The following is a 19,408-nucleotide window of genomic DNA, read 5'->3' as shown; positions in this document are numbered from 1 at the left end:
TTGTTCATTGAATTTTTTAAAAAAACGAAGACTTAGTGTAATATCACATTTCTGATGTGGATATTCCATTGTTCGTTTCTGATGTGGATATCCCACATAGGATTATTTTCAGTTTTTGATCTCTTTTTTTAAGTTTTAGTGTATTTTCCTGTTTTTTTATATATCTCCCTTTTTTCTTGTTTGTTTATTGTTTTGCACTAAATAACTTTTTCATCAGTTTTTAACTAAACAGTTGCTAAATTATTAACATTACTCAACTGGTGCGTCACTTGTTTCCTTTTCTTCTTGTTGTTTTGTTTGTTTGAAAACAAAATCAACTGTTTTTTAGTTAACAATTCTGAATACACTTTGCTCAAAAGCATTAATTTGTTTCAGTTATTCCACTTCCACTATGCTACTCTGCAATCTATGCTCAATTTTCTGTAGCAAATAAATAGAAAAAAAAGGTTTGATGTCTATCAGATAAAAATGAGGAAAGAATTAACTTTGGATTTGTAGGCACCTTAAAATGAATAACAATCGTGAGGTATAGGAATAAATAACTGTTACTTTACTATTGAAGTTCATTTCAGGCAAAAAGAGTGTGTGTGTGTGTGTGTTCGAGGAAATTTGTACTAAATCCGTCTTTTATGTGCTTCATCTCTATTGATTATTTGCATAAAATTGCTTGCACGGCTGATAGCTGGTATTTTGTTTTATCAGTCTTTGTCTACAAAATTATAATCAACTTGTTGGTCGTATTAGATTATCTATTTTAAACGCAATTTTTTCAACTCGATTGAAAAACAAAATGATCCTACAAAATAATAAGTTACAATATTGAAAAATAAAATAAATGTTCGACATTTTACAAATCTGTCACAAAAATATATAATTTTAGCTAAACAGAAGCTACAACATGAATTTATGATTGCCATAATATGCTTTGTAAATTTCTCAGTTTTTGTTTTAAGTTCGTGGAAGATCGTCGGTGGATCTTTACTTGTTGCTTCATGTTTTTATGTTGTTTCTGACATTTTCAGATGATTTTTCGTAGCGAAAAGTAAGTAATGCACAAAGCAATCAATCAATTAAGTAAGACACTTTTGTAATTTGTGAATGAGTGCTAATAACCTAGACGATTTTGAAATGGGCGTTAGCAATTTTGTGGCGAATGATTTCGGTTTTTCTCTAGTTTGTCTCTCGTATTTTTGCGATTTAGCTCCATGTAAGGCCCACAAGACGTATAACAGCCGTGTAGATATTGGTAAGTATTTTGCTTTTGATTTTTCAATTCTTATGCATGTGCTCAGTACATCAGATCTTCGCTGTGGTTTATTAAAGTTTTTTTGTCTTCTTTCTTGTTGGCCTCTGCTTGTAGCACTTTCGGGTCGAAACATGGCTGTTTAAATTGAGAAAAAGTAAAACATGAAACCCAATTAATCACACTATTTTTTTTTTTTTTGGTTGTACACACGATAAATGGTGAACACTTACCGTATCACAAATATTCATGTTGCAACAGTTTTCTATTGTGATTTCGCACTGTTCGGTAGTGGGTCGGCAAGTTAACGGCGTTGGTGTTACATTTTTACGCACCACATACGTCTTCTTGATTCTTGGACGCAACGGTTTATATACGTGACGAATTGTTTTTACAATGACAAAGACTAGTGCTAGAGATATGACCACACCACACGATACAAATATCGCAGTTTTGTTGAGAACCGATTCCTTGCAGGTATTTTGGTGTTCGCCATTGAAATTGAAGAATAGTTTTGATGGAAGCTTTCCACTGCAGCTATACATACAGAAGATTGGGAAATAAAATATACATTAGATATCAGAAATGCAAGATCTCATAGTGTTGTCTTACTTATTGCATACAGCTTCGAAATCCAATCCTAGTCGATCATCGATGTCTTCTTTGTTACAAAATCGAATACACATTTCCTTGATATTCATATTTTCACAGCGATTTCCATAATACGAAGTTGGACATTGGCAATTTGGCTCGCTCCTTTCGATTAAACAATGGCCACCGTGTAGACAATGATTCGTACACAAATTAGTCTCACAGCGATCGCCAGTGAATCCCTCGCGGCAGTTACATAGAGGATTTCCATTCGACGCAATTTCGCATGTTCCCTCCACACAGTAATTGTTGCAAACGGGAATCTCACAAACGCTACCTTTATAGCCATGTGGACAATGGCATGATTTTGTTTTGTCATCGAATTGACCATTATTCAGGCAATGCACACTCAGTATTTGTGGCGAACTATTTGAAGCTGATGTAAAAGTGGTTGATTTTATTAGTTCGAACACTGACTTACATTCCTGGGCACTTTGCTGAGACGTGATGAAGTGATTGCGATTAATGATTCCTTTCGGAATGTTCTGTATTGTGAAATTCTGTATTCTCAATGGTAAATCGTCTATTGAAGCGGTTTTAGGAATTTTCCACACAGCATTTTCTTGAATATCGGTCCAATAAATATTTGATTCATCCACAGCTATGTCAAATGGCACATGGTTCATATTACGAATGATAGTTTTGCGATCACTGCCATCCAGATTGGCACTTTCAACTGCAAAATGGTCACCACGTAGATCATCTACCCAGAAGATACGACGAGAAAAGTGATCCACAACTATTCCACGTGGCATATCAAGGCCACTAATTATAGTTTTAGATTCTTTACCATCTAATGAAATTCGTCCGATGGACGATTCTTTCATGTTCAAATTGGTCCAGTATAGTTGTCTGCGGCAAATATCAATCGCAATGCCATGTGGCATTGACAGTTTGTCTATGAAAATCTTCGGTTCATTGTTATCGTTAAGATTCATTTGATAAATGATTCCGTTCACCGCATCCGTCCAATACAACGTCCGTTCCAATGGATCGAATGCAATGCCTTGTATCTTTTCTTTTTTCGACTTCTCAATGATCTGTTTTACAGGATGATTTCCATCGGTGCCCAGTTTTAGCGAAAATATCGTTCCATTAAGATGTGACTGATCATTAAAATAGAGTGTTTCTTCGATTTCATCGAATGTGATTGCCGACAATTCGTCGAATTGATGTGCGGCTGACGTTACCGGCTCCCAGTCGGATGTGTAGAAATTTATAAATCCTTTTGTGCTAACGGCAAATTCTGCAAAGGAAAAAAACAAAAACACTCATTAAAATCAGGTAAAACACGTAGATATCTGAAGTCAAAGGAAATGTAAACACGCTACGGAAGCATGACAAAGAACGGGATTAGAAATCTTTATCGTCTAAAAATGTATTCGAATGAGCCAGGGTTTTTTTTAGATTGAAACACAATCACACTAGCGCCGCAGTTTGCCCTACAATATCATATACGGCAAGCTACAGAACTATTCATTCAGTATATATCATGTAGCTTAACTGTCAATCTGTAATCCCCCTGGAATGAGCTGTTGCTTTGTTTTGTGTCCTTGTTTAAAGTGCGAATCTATTAGAATTTATGGCTTCAAATGTAAATCACGATCCATGTTTCAAATCTAATAAAATTGGTTTAACTAATAAAATTTACGAGTCATTTTATGATATGAAAAGAGTCTCCGCAATAAAGTCATTAATCAAAATCTTGTTTGCTTGAAATGTTGGAGAACACGTTGCAATTAAAATTGAAAAGTAGACAGACACCGATATGTTGATAAATACGTGCACGATTTCAAGTGTTTGATATTTTTGTGACTACATGAAGTGTTACAAATAATTGGACGATGTTCGTACAACAATTTATCTAGCGTCGATGTTCGTCGGTTTATGCACAATACATTGGCAGGTATTCAGTCAATGGGAAGTGAATCAGTTTCCATATACGTATATGCATCATATTTGGGTCAATCACATTTAACATTTCATACAATTACTTTTGACTTTTTGTCCAACATTGCACACTATCGACTAGCTGAATTGTTGTTATTCAAACTGACTTTTAACATATTAGGATTTATGGCCGCTTAAAAATCGCTTGATTGGTATTTTATAAAATGTAATAATGAAGACAGGCCACAGTCATCTCTTAAATTTGTTGAAATTACAAAATAAATGAAACTCCAAACAAAAAATTGCGCTTACACTTATTTTCATTGAATTGAGTTTGGTGAAAAAGGTAAAAAAAATGTACTTATATTACAAGTGAAATGACAAATAAGCGCAAAAAGACAATACATTGCAATGTTATACAAAATAAAATCCTTACTAATGGTTTTAAGTGTTTCATTACAGTTGAAAAAAAATATATCAAAGAATCATGGATATAGTCACGTACACCATTTATACAATCGGATAGAGTCAATAGTCGAAAAAATAATGATTACGATTTGCCTTTTCATGTTGTATTTCGTGCTCGAAGAGCTCTTTACCGTAAATGGTCATTTTATGTACAAGGTTCATTTTAAGTAAAGCATATCGATATTTGCACAAATGAATTACGTGGCATAAAGATAACAGATTCAGGTAATGTATTCAATTTTTAGGGCTGCGCATCGTAAGCATTCATTTCTCAATTAAAAAAAAAACTACGCTACAAATATACAGCGTATATTCCCTGCGCACGCTGTGTTTATACCATTTTCACGCTTACGCTTATTCTATACATAGTTTAATACAGAGTCAAAGGTATATTTAAGGCATATTTTTAGCGTGAACCGCATACAAAGCATACGGATAGAATACGCTAAGTCAAAGTATTCTATACGTATAAAATAAGCGTAAGCGCGAAAATGGTATAAACGCAGCGTGCACAAGGAATACACGCTGTATATTTGTAGCGTAGTTTTATTTATTTATTTCAGTCAACATCCAATTTTGACTGGACGAATGGTCAATAGAAATTAAATCAATCTATGCCTAGATGCTCAAATGTCTCAATACGTCATGGTGTTAATGTGTGATTCTGCGAACTTTCCCACTGTGTTTACCACAAACGTAGTTCCGGAAGAATTTGCAAATGAAGAAGCAACAACAATAACCTTTAATCATTTAATTGGCGATAAGCGGTTGTACAATATTAATATGCCTAGAAATAGCGACAAACTGTATTGACAACACTTATCATTTAGCTCATGCATCGACATACATACTTCGTAGTAATGACCATAGTCAATGATTTAACTAAATGCTACTGGAAAAAAATTAGAAGATTAATCTGAATTTCGGTGGAAGGTGATGAAAGTTCGGTTGGTTTTTATAATTCGCTTCACCATTAAAATACAATTATTTATTGAATGCAAACATGGATTAAGGGACAAATCAGAGCGTTAAGTGTTCCAACGATTGGTGCAAGAAATGTGAATGTCAAACGAATGATTTGAGTTTATGTCCAATAGACTTATGTTTAATGAACTTCAAGTTCGTCTCAATTCGTTGGCTTTTTGCTATGTGGTTTTTTTTTTTAAATATCTGTATATATAATTGTGTGCAGGCTCACTAGACAAGGTTGACTGCGTTTCAAAGATTGCGGACAACTGAAAATGCTTTCAAATGAATCACCTCACCAATACTTGTAGAATCATAAAATCTACTTGAATCTTGATTTTTTACATTCTTAGATACTGTATTTTTCATAGAAAAATATGTTAAATATTTAGTAGTTTTTAATTTTTTAATGAACAAATGAATATCATATTCTATCGGTTTAGTATTTCCAGTCCTTTTCATGCACACGTCAATATTCATATACAATTTTGTAGTGGATTTTTATCAACAAATCGAAGACATTTGACATAGTCCATAATTTTTTTCGTCGTAAAATGGAACGTAATAAGTCAGAGAGGTCTATGAATTTTCTGACCGATTGACTTGATGATAATGAATACTGGTTTGGAATCTGCAATGGTTTAATTGCGTTGCAGAACTGGTTCTTATTCAATAACAATCGAATTGGTAATGAAATTTCACAGTTTACCTATTTTAAATCGGGGACAAACCCACTAAACTTTTCTTCGGCATTTCGTCTATGCGATAACGAGATATGTGAGATTATAAACATATCAACAGCTGAAATGTTAACAAAATGTTTCACATTCTCTATGTAAATAATAATAAATTGAGTAAAATTTCCACCATAGATTTACGATAAGGTAAAGTCGAATGAATCGTTCGATTCTATGGAACGTGAGTCTGATATTGAATTGTTGCATCAAGTTTCGATTGCAACCAAAACCATTGGCCACAAAGACAACAAAAATGTAAATTTAACATACATACATATGCAAATTAATAGCATGAAAATCTGTTTCTCACGCTAGTGGTCAATGGTAATGCTATTTTGATTGGTGTAAACATCGATTACAGCGGATACAAGATAGTGAATACAGAAATAAAATGATCTGCGTAGACGCTGGAGCGCACGTGTTCAATTGATACGTCACAACGTCAGAAGTGAAGATGTGACGTTGGTATTAGAACGAGCTCTTGTAAACTGAATCAACCAAACTGGTTAGAGAAAATGTATGTATATATATATATGCCGAGAGCTTGAAAAATCCTATGCAACACACATTGAGGATGCACAAATTTACAATTGTTTTGCCATATGCTCAAAATTATCTCATATCCATGCATTCCAGCATTTATTTTTTTCGACAACGTTCTATGAAACACAATTTTGTACTGATTGTAATTCAGTTGATATGAGCTCTGTACAGCACAAAATCGCTTTACGTTGTAAATAGATTCGTTAATTTTTATTGAAAGGTCTGTTAAAAAATGAATAGACACAACGAATCGCAAATTGAAAACATAAAACCGTGCCCATTTTTCTGTCGATATTTATTAAATGTCTCCAAGTGGAATTAAATTCTTATTTCAGATTGTTCTTTATATTTCAAAGTCAACTGCCTTCAGTGGTGTATAGCAACGGCACAGCAACAACGAATACAATGGAAAAGTGAAAACGCGAGTTGCCGACAGCAAAAAATGCCCATTCGCATATGCATATATCAATTTATTTGTAAATTATACATGTAAAGTATCATCAGCGGGTCGACAATACATTTCAGAGTAACGCTGAGCAGTGCTCAATTCACTGCGTAAAGAAAAAGAATTAGACGATGATGTTCTACGCTACGTACGAAAATTTTTTTGCATGGGCTACGTGACTGAAACTATTCAATGAATGGCGTAACAGAGTACACTAGCGGCTTTTACCGTTTGCATTGCATGTGCTTTGTGGAAAATATGTAGTACTGGCATCGAACATTTAGAAGAAATTCCGCTTTCAAAGGAATGCTCATAAATTGTTGTACAATTTATAGTGCTACGTTGATAAAATTGTATCAGACTGAATTTTGAGATCTAGTAACATGTCGTTTTATCATAGTTTCGCGCGTCACAACAATAACATGAGCTTGTATGTTTCGAAATCAGTTTTTCTTTTTAAAAAAAAATGGTATACATTCGATATTATGTGTATTTTGGGCTATACTGTGTGACAAAAATACACAAATTTTCGTGCACCGAAATGAATTAACGAATGTGAAAGAAACGTTCTCTCAAATAAGTTGAGGAGAGCACGAATGGTGCTATCGGCATTAAAAAATTCGCATGCTTCACACATAGAAGAGAAAATTAGCTGAACAAATTGTATCAAGACGAATGAAAATACATTAACACACGTAGAAATATGCTCAAAATTCGGTGTTCACATCATTCACAGTAAAAACAACTGCTCATCGCTCGACATCAATCGTAAACAGATGAAGATATCTCCCTGTCTCTCAATCACTCTCTCTTTCTGTATATCATACAATTTCTATACACTTACCCCATGATGATATAACAGGTTCACAAAATAGAAGTACAAAAACGATGAATATTAAGTAACAACTGCACATTTTCTAAATGTTCTGTTCTTGAATTTTCGCTAGCCCCTTAATTTGCATGAAATAATTAACACCGTTTTTTGTTTGATCTTTTTTATATTATTGCAACAATTAAATCAATTCAACTTTCTATGATACAATGAATCACTACATTTATTCCTTGGTTAAAAATTTCATAAAATTTTCCAACTTTATTTTTTATTCTTGTTTAACGTTTGATAAAAAAAAAAGAAGAAGATTTAATCGATATTAAGAACTTGATTTTACTCCAACAAGAATGTTGAAGAACTTAAAAGGTAAGTAAATTAAAAGTGAAAATAAAAAAAAAAAATTTAAAAAAAACGTATATACAAAGAATCGAATTGGAGAAAGAGTTTTGAAGAAGAAATCGGCACGGATTGTCTTCGCTCTTTCTTTAAGCGCACCTTTAAGAAACGAGTGATTAAATTCAACTGATTAGCGTGTGCATGCACTCTAGATACAGACATATGGTATAGAGGCATGTGAAGGGGTCTATGCGTATAGCTCACAATTACAGAGCCATTCATTCAGTTGAACGACATCGAATCAGCATTTTTGACGTTCACTGTGTAGCAAGCACCGCATGTGTCTGCTGACTGATTTGACATAAGCTGTTCGACCGCTCGTTGGCGTTTATTTTACTACGTTTTTGACAGTTGAATGCTACAAGTGAGCATGTGAATGTTCATCCTTATGAATGTATACCGTTGAGAAGCAGATACAGAAAAATATTAAAATGGGCAATTCAATTGGATTTTTTTTTTTAAATATTCATCATTTTATATATCGAAACATTTTTGTAGACTTAATTAGATTTTTTTTTTGTGTATAGCCAATTGTGTTGATGTGGTAACAAAAATCATATTTATTATTATCCTGAAAATAAAATTTATCAATTTTTATGCTGATACTTTGCATTGGTTATTGAAAATCACCAAACTAAGCCGTGTGTTAGCTACTAAGCATCTATTTCATCTTCTATGCTAATAATGAGAGTTAAGTCATAACTTAAGATTGCCATATTATGTTGGATGTATGACTGCCACCGTACTAGTCTACGTGGCGAAAGTATTGGAACAGAGCAAACCTGATGTTAGCTTTCTGTTTTTACGTACCTTTTTCTAGTAAAATTGTTGGTCCATCTACGTTTTTTCTGTAAATTATGTGCCCTTTTCCTATTTGCCAAACCAATTTTTGGGAATTCTGTGCACCACACTAATACACTGATTTCCAAATAATTCCGATATGAGCTACCAATACAAAAATGAGAGAAATCTAAATTTCAAAATAAAGAACAAAAAAAAAAAACTGAAAATATCTTTTCGTTTTTACATATTTTATATTTCATATAATTTGTTTATAATTTTTATATTTCATTTCATACAAAATAGCTCTATTTTTCAATCAGAATTTCCGTTTATATCGTCATGAGGCAGAGCAAAACATTTTTCATCTATACTTATTTTGGAAACAGTTGATAAAACTTAATCTCTTTAAAATCACTATGGATTGTATTTTCGGTCAAGGTGTCGGTTCGTTTATTGGTATACGATTCGTTTTTCGATAAATGTCCCGTCAATGTTTCAATTTAAATAAATGGATATCCATTGGCTTTTTCCAACCGTCTAGAACAAATAAATATGGTAGAAATGAAGAGAGACAGATACATTTGCAATGCATTTTCTAAAAAAATAATAATCGGGTTTGAAGTGAATAGAATTTCATTAGAATTTGGATGCACAATGCACATAAAATCGGCGAGATTCATTGTGCTTATCGATACGACCGAAATATATTACAACTGATTACAACAACAATAACAACAATAACAACGAAAGATATTGAACGAAATATATTGATGTATATAATTAATTTGATGCGGTTGAAATGAAAATGAGACTTTCGTCGCTCAATACACAGATACGAAACAAAAATAAAGCAATCCATTAAGTGCCGTTTTAAGTATTTCGCTTTGTGGTGCTCCGTTTTGATAGATTTTTTGTCTGCAGTGTCGTTATGAACGAATCCTCTCGCATTGTTTCCCGTATTGTTACACACATCAACAAAGCATTCTGCTTCACCGTAGAAAAGAAGTGCGCAGTATCGAACAAGAACGTTCAGGTTTCGGCAACGAGGTTTTCATACAAACTTCCCATGTAGACGATCCGAAACAGGCAAAAATCGAAAAAAAAGTTAAAAAAATTTTTTTTCGATTCTCATACAGTATTTTTGGTGCCCAATCCATTGGTGTTACCGCCACATCGAAATTCGGGCTCCTTATCACTTAATTTGCATCATGTGATAAATGCGAGTGACGTCATCAATAGCTCGGGAATCAATTGAAATGAAACAAACGAAAAAATATTCGAGTAACGAAACAATGTGATACAGATTCATTCATGTGAAACAATGAGAGAGGATTCGTTCATAACGACACTGCAGACAAAAAATCTATCAAAACGGAACACCGCAAATCGAAATACTTAAAACGGCACATGCTATGTTTCATTCTTACGGATTTCTTTTCCATGTTCCATTTTAATGGATTGCTTTATTTTTGTGTCGTATCTGTGTATTGAGCGACGAAAGTCTCATGTTCATTCCAAGCTCATCATTTGATTCAATGGATTTTGGTGACTGCAACAATACTAAACAAATGATTGCAATGGTGAATGATTTAGACTCAAACATACGTTTTCCGATGGCTCAGCATCTCAGTATTTCGTATCTGCGGATATATCCGAGCATATCGACGACGAAAATCACTGTATAAGTAGCGTGCGTTGATGTGCACAGCTGCATCGACTACACACAAACTGAGAGTTTTACACACAAACAGAGAGCGCGGTGTTTGTGTGTAGTCGATGTAGCTGTGCACATCAAAGTACGCCATTTATACAGTGACTTGCGTCGTCGATATGCTCGGATATATCCGCAGATATGAATTGCTGAGATGCTGAGCCATCGGAAAACGTATGTTTGTTTAGACTACAGTTGTTCACACACACATGTACAAAAACACACGAAAATCACCTTTGTGAAAGAATAAGAATTTCATATATGATAGAACTTTAATTTGTTACTCTTTTATTTAAAATAAAACATTTGATAAATATTGACTCTGTGACCTCTCGGAGGAATTTTCTTTTTGTTCTGTTTTTCATTTATATCTTTGTTCAATTCAGTTTTATTTTACTGCAGGTAACAAAATCAATCTACAGCAGTGTTGGGTAAAGTTAACAATTTCTGTATCTAGATAAGATGAGATTCTTTTTTATTCTGAAAAAAATTATCTAGATAAGATGCTGCATCTTATCTAAAAAAGTGCGAAGATAAGATACTATCTTAAAAGTATCTAGATATTTTTTCATGACAAAAATTGTTTTCTACCGAACATTTTCATATTAAAATATTTTTTCGTTTTCGGTTCAAGTGGAATTGTTCAATAAATAAAAACGTTATAATCATCTTAAAAAGTATCTAGATATTACTAAAAGATACCGTTGAAAAAATATGTATCTAGATAAGATGAGATATTTTATTGCAAGATTAAGATAAGATGGAAGATAAAAACTTATCTGTATCTTATCTAATATCTTCATCTTTACCCAACACTGATCTACAGTGATATTTTACAATCAGGTCCATATAACCAAGATAAAATCATTATGTTTTAAACTTAAAATAGTGTGGGAAATTTTTGTGAATCGATACTTGTTCATTTCGCGACGAAACGAATTCAAATTTTATTTGTTAAATTGTTTTTTTGTGTTTTGTGATCGTTGGTTTTATATTTATAATGAAAAAATAACGCAACTCGTTTCATTTGTGCAGTGTTGCGATATTTTTCAATACAAGATCTCTTTAAGTGTTTGCGGTTTTTTTTTTAAATATAAAAAAACTTTCACACTTCAGAGAATCATAGAAAAATGTGTGGCGCTGCCCCTTTGATTATTTTTGTTTCGTTTTTTAAAATAGTCGTTTGAAAATATTTATGTTTGGTTCTCCAATTTACGTACGCAACTGTACACAATCAAAACATATTGATTTATGATAAGCAAAAATAAAAATGTATACAATTTGATATCTTAAAGCCAATGATAATGAAACAATATATGTATACGTAAAATATATCTGTAATCGATATCGATAATATTTTGTCAAACAAATGTCGACATTTTTCTCATTTCAATACAATACTTGAACTATCAAAATATTCGATATAGATTCCAGTGTACGACATTTCTAACAGAGTGCTGTCGACATTGGCATATTCAGACGAAAATCATACGAAACAATTGAATGCGATTAAAATCAATGGGCAAAATTAAACCTGTTATTAAATAAACCAGTGCGATGACATAACCATCTCAAAACGCTTCTTACGCGATAAATTAACCAACCGAATATGCCGCTAACAAATGTAATTTTCGAACACCAATTTTTGATATGATCTAAAAGAAACGATGAAAAACATGAAACATTAATTTTCAGATCATTCGGTTAAAAGTAGTTTTGGTTAGGAAAACATATAAAGTGACCAATCCATCTGTGATTGAAAACATTATAATGAGTCGCAATGATTGAAACGAACCAATCTTTCTAACTCCTGATTCAACATTATAAGTGAGAACGAAAATGCCAAATCTATTACATCAACAAAAACAACCCGTGCATTGTTCGAACAATTAGATGAGAGATTTTACCCAATAGTGTCCAAGGCGGATGTCCACCGTTGATGTATAACACGTAAGTGAAACCGTCTTTGCAATAACCTTTGATTGAGTAATAATACGGCAAAAATGTGTGCATTCGAAACCTAGATGAAGCAGATAAATAATAATATTATACGGAAATTCCATTTCATTTGTTGTCTATAACTTGATGACGTGAATTCCTGAATACCTTCTCTTTTCGTAAAATAAAATGGCAGGTTGGTTTGTGGTTAAAACATGTAAAAATATCGCCTTGACTTTTGTCTTTTCCGACGTCGTTAAGTAGTTAATTAATGCGTCTAGTAGCAGAGAACCGATGCCGTTTCGTCGATACTTTTTATGCACGCCTAACGACAAAATATATCCAACATCACATTCTTTGCCCATGGATTCAGGTAAAATGTCACGGTCCTAAAAATGGAAACAATTTATTTGTTCGGGGAAAAAAACCATTAGTAAGGTAGGTATCACAATTGCAATTGGGCTGAAAAAAACTTTACTTCTTTATTGAGGCGTGCATATGGTTTTATTTCGGCCACGATAAGTCCAATTATGGTAAGGTTGTAAACGGCAGCTAGTGCAAAGAATCTTGTGCTAGATGTTATGTCCTCGTACCATGAAAACGGGTAGTCAATGGGAAACCAATCTTGGCACAGCGTTCGCACTTCTTCCAAATCATCCGGACACAAGAAACGCAGTTGCACGTCGCTCGTTAGACAAAGTGGAACGGATGCGTGCTGTTGACCAGTTGTGCTATAGTCATTATTTGATTTGCTACTATCATTGTCTTTGGAATTTTGACGATACCTTAGCGAAAAAGAAGACATTACAATCCAAATTCAAGTGTAAATCAATCGAAAAAAACAATTAAATCAATTTGTAAAATATAAACATTGACCTCTGTTTATTGTTTATGTTGTTAATTGTGGCATATGGTCAGCATACGTTCAGTGAGCGGTGCATGTTTGATTCTGAATGAACGACAGCTCATTGACAGACGCCAATCGATACATTTTTTATGAGATTTTGTCATGTCATTCAAAACATGGATAGAACATTCGATAGACGTTCTATCCATTCACATGCATTTTTTTGGTTCTGTATTTGCATCCATATCGTAGGCAGGCTGTGTACCGCATCGCGAATGTTTGCTCTTTTCCATGCGCCACAATTAAAGTGGTGTCAATTCGTGAAAATTTTGAAAATCAAATGTGAAAATTACCATGTAAATTGTGCCATAATCTATGTACTATGGGTGAATATTCGTCAATTAATTATAATTCTCAATGACGGAACTATGCATCCATTTGTTCTAATTATTAATTTTGGTTATTAAATTATATAATCGATTTAAATTACACTTGAAGCGCAGAGATTCTTACGACATTCAAGCAAATGATCATAACATCACGAAAAATCATCATTCAGCACGAGGACACACTTTTGCTCACTCACAAAATGTCCCAATAAAACATTATTACTTCAATAAATTTCACTGCTTCTTTTATCACTCAAAATATGCGAAAAGTTTGAATTTGGATGGAATATTTTTCCTCGCGCTTTTTCTGTAATTGAAAAAATGTTTTTTTTTCTTCGATTTCAATTCTATTGGCTTTGTTTCACTCTTTAACATGAGAAAATTTTCTGAACCAATAACACATTCGCAAACCAATGCCAATTCCAAGTATTCACTGTTGCAACGGAGCGCATATTTTTTTCTCTCACAAAAACGAAAATTTAATTCGCAGCATGAATTTGTAACGCGATTATGGGAAATATGTGTTGTTTTAACGCACTAGTAAAAATAAATAAAAGCAATTTTCTCTGGTGCCAAAGAACAACAATAATTATGACAGCTGATTGGTGAGCGGTTTTGTGATGAACACACAACTGTAGTTGTGTGTACGAACACTCAGAACGGTTTCAACCGTTTCGATGGAGTATCCAAGTATTGTGCATGTGTTTGTGTACCGATTCGCAGTGACATTAACTTCAAATGCGTAAATTATTACCGAAAATTGTGTTGTTGTGTCGAAACAATAAAATTGATTTAGCAAATGTATAAAAACTCGGTTTCCATTTTAATATTGGTGAAGATAATATGAACGGTGAACGGTTTACCATTCAATGACTCAGTAAAATTCGCCTGTGATATTGTAATTGCTACAACCGATGAACGTGACCCTATCAATGCTAGCTAATACGTCAAAATAGCGCAACTAATGATTACAATACGTTCCATGAACACTTGATGAATAGTATTTGTTATTTTATTCTTCATTGACGTGCGTTAATTTCGAACATTTCAGATTATATTTTAGTTTAGAATTGGATTTTGGTTTTTAATTCTACCAAAATGTCTGCTTCTACGGTGAGTTTGAATTTGTTTGTTATGCGTTTTCTATTGTTGAAAATCAACGATTATTTTGAATGAATTTTCGAAATTGAAGGTTGAGTTTGCAGTTCAAATGTCCGGTGCAGGATGTGCCGAGAAAGTGAAGCAAAGCTTGGCTAATGCGGGTACAGTAAATATTGACATACCAACCGGGCGCGTTGTGGTGAATTCCAATTTGCCTTGGATTGAAATACAAGAGAAAATCGAAAAATCTGGACGAAGAGCGGTGCTGTCGGGCTTTGGAGGTGGAGTATTTTTGCTTTTTTTTTTATCAATATTTGTTAATATTCTAACGAAACAATATATTCAACAATAAATCCCATTACAGAGAAATCCGCTGTGGCTATTGTATCAGATACTGTCGACAAAGTGAAGGGGGTTGTTCGATTTTCATCGGTGACTGGTGACCAATACGTGAACGGTTGTGTTGTTGATGGTGTTCTGGATGGCTTGACACCTGGTTTTCATGGAATTCACATTCACGAATGTGGCGACATTTCAAACGGCTGCAAAAGCTTGGGCAATCATTATAATCCAAGGAATACGCGACATGGTAGTCCTCACAATGATATTGATGCGCGTCATGCCGGTGATTTAGGGAATATTGAAGCCGATGAAATTGGTCGGGCCAAGTTTCGATTTACAGATAAAGTGATCACTGTTGGAGACATCATTGGTAGATCGATCGTAGTAACTGAACATGCTGATGACTTTGGCCTCGGAAACGATGAAAATTCGTTGATTGATGGAAACTCTGGTAAACGATTAGCGTGCGGTATCATTGCTCGGTCGGCTGGAATTTTTCAAAATTTTAAAAAAATTTGCGCTTGTGATGGAGTTACGATATGGGACGAGCGCGACAAGCCCGTAGCTGGTGGAAATCGTAGCAATCTATAAAGCTGAGCTTATACACTTAAATATTTGAATATACTTAGATTAAGTTATTTGCCTTGTATGGCCTATTTTTGTTACTAAATGGTTGTGAAAATAAAGCAAACCAATCTGACTGGTTCACTTCTTTTTCTTGCGGATACACCGATGATCGGCACTTGGATCGAAAATTGAGCCTTGAATATGTCAAATGTCATGTTTAGAAATTACCTTTTTTATACAGTCTATATAGACCGGATATGCACATCTTGTCAATCTTGATGAAAAACTTGATCGAAAATTGCTACTCAGAAATAGATCCAATACAAGCAATGACAGAATGATTGGCGTGTCCGAAATAATATTTCTCTTCAAAACTGGGTATAAATTCGATATGCACACTAAGTACTTTATTTTATCGACTCGTATCGGGATGCAATCGTTTCAATTAACTTTAGTTGTTGTTTCGGCAGTATTATTCGCGGTGTGCTTCGAGTGTCAGGTAAGCCAATATAATATTGATACGATGCTTATACGACAATAATAAAATTAATTTCTCAAGTCGTTGAGATGTCGCACAGATGATGGACCGGTTGGAGAAGATATTAAAAAAATTGTGCGAATTTGCATGCATAAAGTCGGCAAAAATGAAACAGAGAATGATTATAGTGAGGAAGATAGTTTAGACTCAGAAGAGAAAAACGGTGAAGTATCAACGCATCGAGTGAATGATAGGCAAAATTTCAACAGATTTAACTATCAAAATAACATGCAAAACAATATGCAGAACATCCCGTATGGAAATCCCAATAATAATAACATGTATAAGCAAAATAACTTCGGCAATAACGACAATCAACGATCCTATAATAATCAATTTCAAAATCAGAATCCTGGATACAGCAACCGTTTCAATAGTAATAAAGCAAGCGCAAATAATAATCAAACAGAACAAGATCGAGCGTGCTTAGTACATTGTTTCTTCCATGAATTAAAAATGGTATGATTGATATAGTGTTCTCATATATTGTTCACCATCATATTTTCTGTTTATGAGATTGTGTTTTTTCTCCTTCAAAAGACAAACAGTGAAGATTTTCCAGAAAAACGAAAGATGCTTCAAGTTCTTACCAAAGATATACGTGAACAAGAAGTAAGAGAATTTTATGTTGACTCAATCCAAGAGTGCTTTCACATGGTTGATAATTTGGACAGTTACAATCGTCGACAAAACAAATGCGATGTAGCTTATACGATTGTAACCTGCCTAACGGAACGAGCCAAAACTAATTGTGAGGATTTTCACAATGATATGATTATATTCTGAGGGAATTTTTAGATATTAATTCATATTTGTTTTTCTTAATAACCGACCAATAACACCATTTGTTCCAAAGTCATGGTATTTGTTACTGAAAAATCCAATAAACTTACATCGGTAATGTAGACATTGTTCATCATTTTCCTATTAATGGATTCATTGACCTCATATTGTTTACGTAAAAGTCCATTTAAACGGATATTTTATATTTCAAATTTAATAGTTTAAAAAGAAACTAACTCAACCCTGGAAAGATAAAATATTTTTTACTTTAAATATATACTTAAGAACCGTTGTTTTGAGCTACAATAACCACATTGCAAGTGTTTAATTGATTCTGAACAACCTAATTAGAATTTCTTTTTTCATCAAATTCAAGGGAAATTTAGGTAAGGTGAAATATTTTCCCAATTAAATTCAAACCGATTTCGTTATTTTGCGCAAACTACTAGCTAAAAATGAACGTAATTGTAAAATCTATTTTAGTCTGCATTTGAGACATATATTCATTGTTCAATATGCCAAATTGTATGGGCCTTGGCGTAAAACAAAACAATGTCCAAATTCATAACCGTTGGTATTTCCCATTGTGGCAGACGACATTGGCGAACAACGATTTTGCTGCACTTGCACATTCAAAACTGCATTGTTGTTCGCTCACATTAACGAATTTGTGTGAATTTTTTTGGCAATCATCCTCTTTTGGGTAAAATTAGAAATGTGAAAAAAATATATCCTACAACCAACCGCCTACATTTTAAATCTTGTATTTAAGTCAAAGTCTTCAAAATAATTGATTTAATATAACTATAATTATGAACATAGCAAAAATTTCAATTTCACCGAATATATGCTAAATATTTATGCATTTATTGTTGAGTGGTAAAAAAAACAGAAAAGCATTTTTAACATATTTGATGATCTTTTCAAGACAATCTGCATATTTTTTCATCAAGTCAGAGAAAAAAAGAATTCCAATAAATCGATTCACTCTGAATATGCTTTCGCCGTCGTCAAATCTTAATGGGTCATCAAGAGGTCTTCTCTTACGTTTTATTCATATTTTCTGATCGCTTGCTGTTTTTGCCATTTTTAACATCATAGTAGGCTTGGAAAGTTTTTCAACATATATATATGGATTTTGTGAGCATGTGAATAATACTATGCATAACCACATTTTTCATATTTTCACTTGTGACATACCTAATGACATACACATCATTACAGAAAAAATTTCTTCAAAAATGCCATAAGTTGCGTAAATACATCGAAGCATTGAAAACATATCAAACACTCGAAAAATTTGAATATAAGAAATTTTGGACTGAAGAAAATGATCGTTTGTTTAAGATCAGGATTTTTTTTGTTTTTGCTACTTCATTCAACCACACGTCATTTTTTCAAATGAAACATAGGTAAACAATTGTATTGTTATTGTTGTATGTAGAACCGATCATGAAGTGTGCCAATAAATTAGCATTCAAATGTAGTATCATCAAAATGTGCTTCATAATATGTACTCTAGAATATAAGCCGCATTTACAAAGTATTCACAAAACCGTTTTTTTTTAGGCGAAAATATGAAATTCGATTTATTATAGAAATCGGGAAGTTGTTTGCATATGCATTGCACGTCTGCCTACAAGTTGTTACGGAAACCTTCAAACGATAATGCGTGAAAAGAAACCAATTATCTTTTGACGTACACTTTATTTACGATAATAGCTGTCGTTGAAGTGTGCTTGTCATCCTCATTGAGCGTCTTCACATAAAACCGTGCTAATGAATTTGAGAAATGGCGCTGAATTTTGTCGTACATAAGCAACAACAGCTCAATTAGTTTTCGCGGTTTTCGTGATGCATTTCCTATTAAACCAACAAAATGATTGAACAATCAACATTTGGTGCAATCATTTAACGTTAAACTGTATTGCATGCGATATCCTCTGTGACAAATTCCGAGTAGAAATCAAATATTTAGATTGTTTGCGGTTAATAATTGAATGGAAAAAATAAAAACGAAGAAATGCATGTAGAGAAGAAAACAAAAATCAGGTGAAAATCACAACACATGGTTGGGAACGGATTCGTCAAGATAAAACCAAGTGATAAAATAATATAAAGAAAGCTGAATATTTTTCTCCGTAGATATTCATTCAAATTTATTAATATTTCCTTGTTAATGGTAAAATCGTCATCGTCGTCATCGTCGTCATTGTCGTCATCTGAAGATAAAAAAAA

General features: G+C 33.4%; 3 protein-coding genes across 3 annotated transcripts; 2 read left to right on the top strand and 1 right to left on the bottom strand.

The window, feature by feature from the left end:
* Positions 1-21: 21 nt before the first annotated feature.
* On the bottom strand, positions 22-14,456 carry LOC129575754 (protein cueball-like). Its single transcript, XM_055459747.1, has 9 exons — positions 13,804-14,456; positions 13,082-13,388; positions 12,772-12,992; positions 12,573-12,685; positions 12,183-12,320; positions 5,518-5,574; positions 1,856-3,140; positions 1,477-1,780; positions 22-1,381 (listed from the first exon to the last, which is right to left on the bottom strand). Exons 1-9 carry the CDS (start codon positions 13,818-13,820, stop codon positions 1,289-1,291), a joined length of 2,535 nt encoding a protein of 844 aa, XP_055315722.1. The 5' UTR covers positions 13,821-14,456; the 3' UTR covers positions 22-1,288.
* Positions 14,457-14,548: 92 nt separating this feature from the next.
* LOC129575548 (copper chaperone for superoxide dismutase) lies at positions 14,549-15,982 on the top strand. The gene is made up of 3 exons (XM_055459335.1): positions 14,549-14,952; positions 15,032-15,221; positions 15,305-15,982. Exons 1-3 carry the CDS (start codon positions 14,938-14,940, stop codon positions 15,871-15,873), a joined length of 774 nt encoding a protein of 257 aa, XP_055315310.1. The 5' UTR covers positions 14,549-14,937; the 3' UTR covers positions 15,874-15,982.
* Positions 15,983-16,279: 297 nt separating this feature from the next.
* LOC129575753 (general odorant-binding protein 71) lies at positions 16,280-17,213 on the top strand. The gene is made up of 3 exons (XM_055459746.1): positions 16,280-16,348; positions 16,409-16,846; positions 16,928-17,213. Exons 1-3 carry the CDS (start codon positions 16,280-16,282, stop codon positions 17,171-17,173), a joined length of 753 nt encoding a protein of 250 aa, XP_055315721.1. The 3' UTR covers positions 17,174-17,213.
* The last annotated feature ends 2,195 nt before the right edge of the window (positions 17,214-19,408 follow it).

This window comes from Sitodiplosis mosellana, unplaced genomic scaffold, assembly GCF_009176505.1.
Source record: "Sitodiplosis mosellana isolate CC-2019 unplaced genomic scaffold, AAFC_SMos_1.0 Smas_scaffold_6167, whole genome shotgun sequence".
Taxonomy (NCBI): domain Eukaryota; kingdom Metazoa; phylum Arthropoda; class Insecta; order Diptera; family Cecidomyiidae; genus Sitodiplosis; species Sitodiplosis mosellana.
The sequence above is the reverse complement of the archived record's forward strand: the minus strand, read 5'-3'. Positions and strand labels throughout refer to the sequence as shown.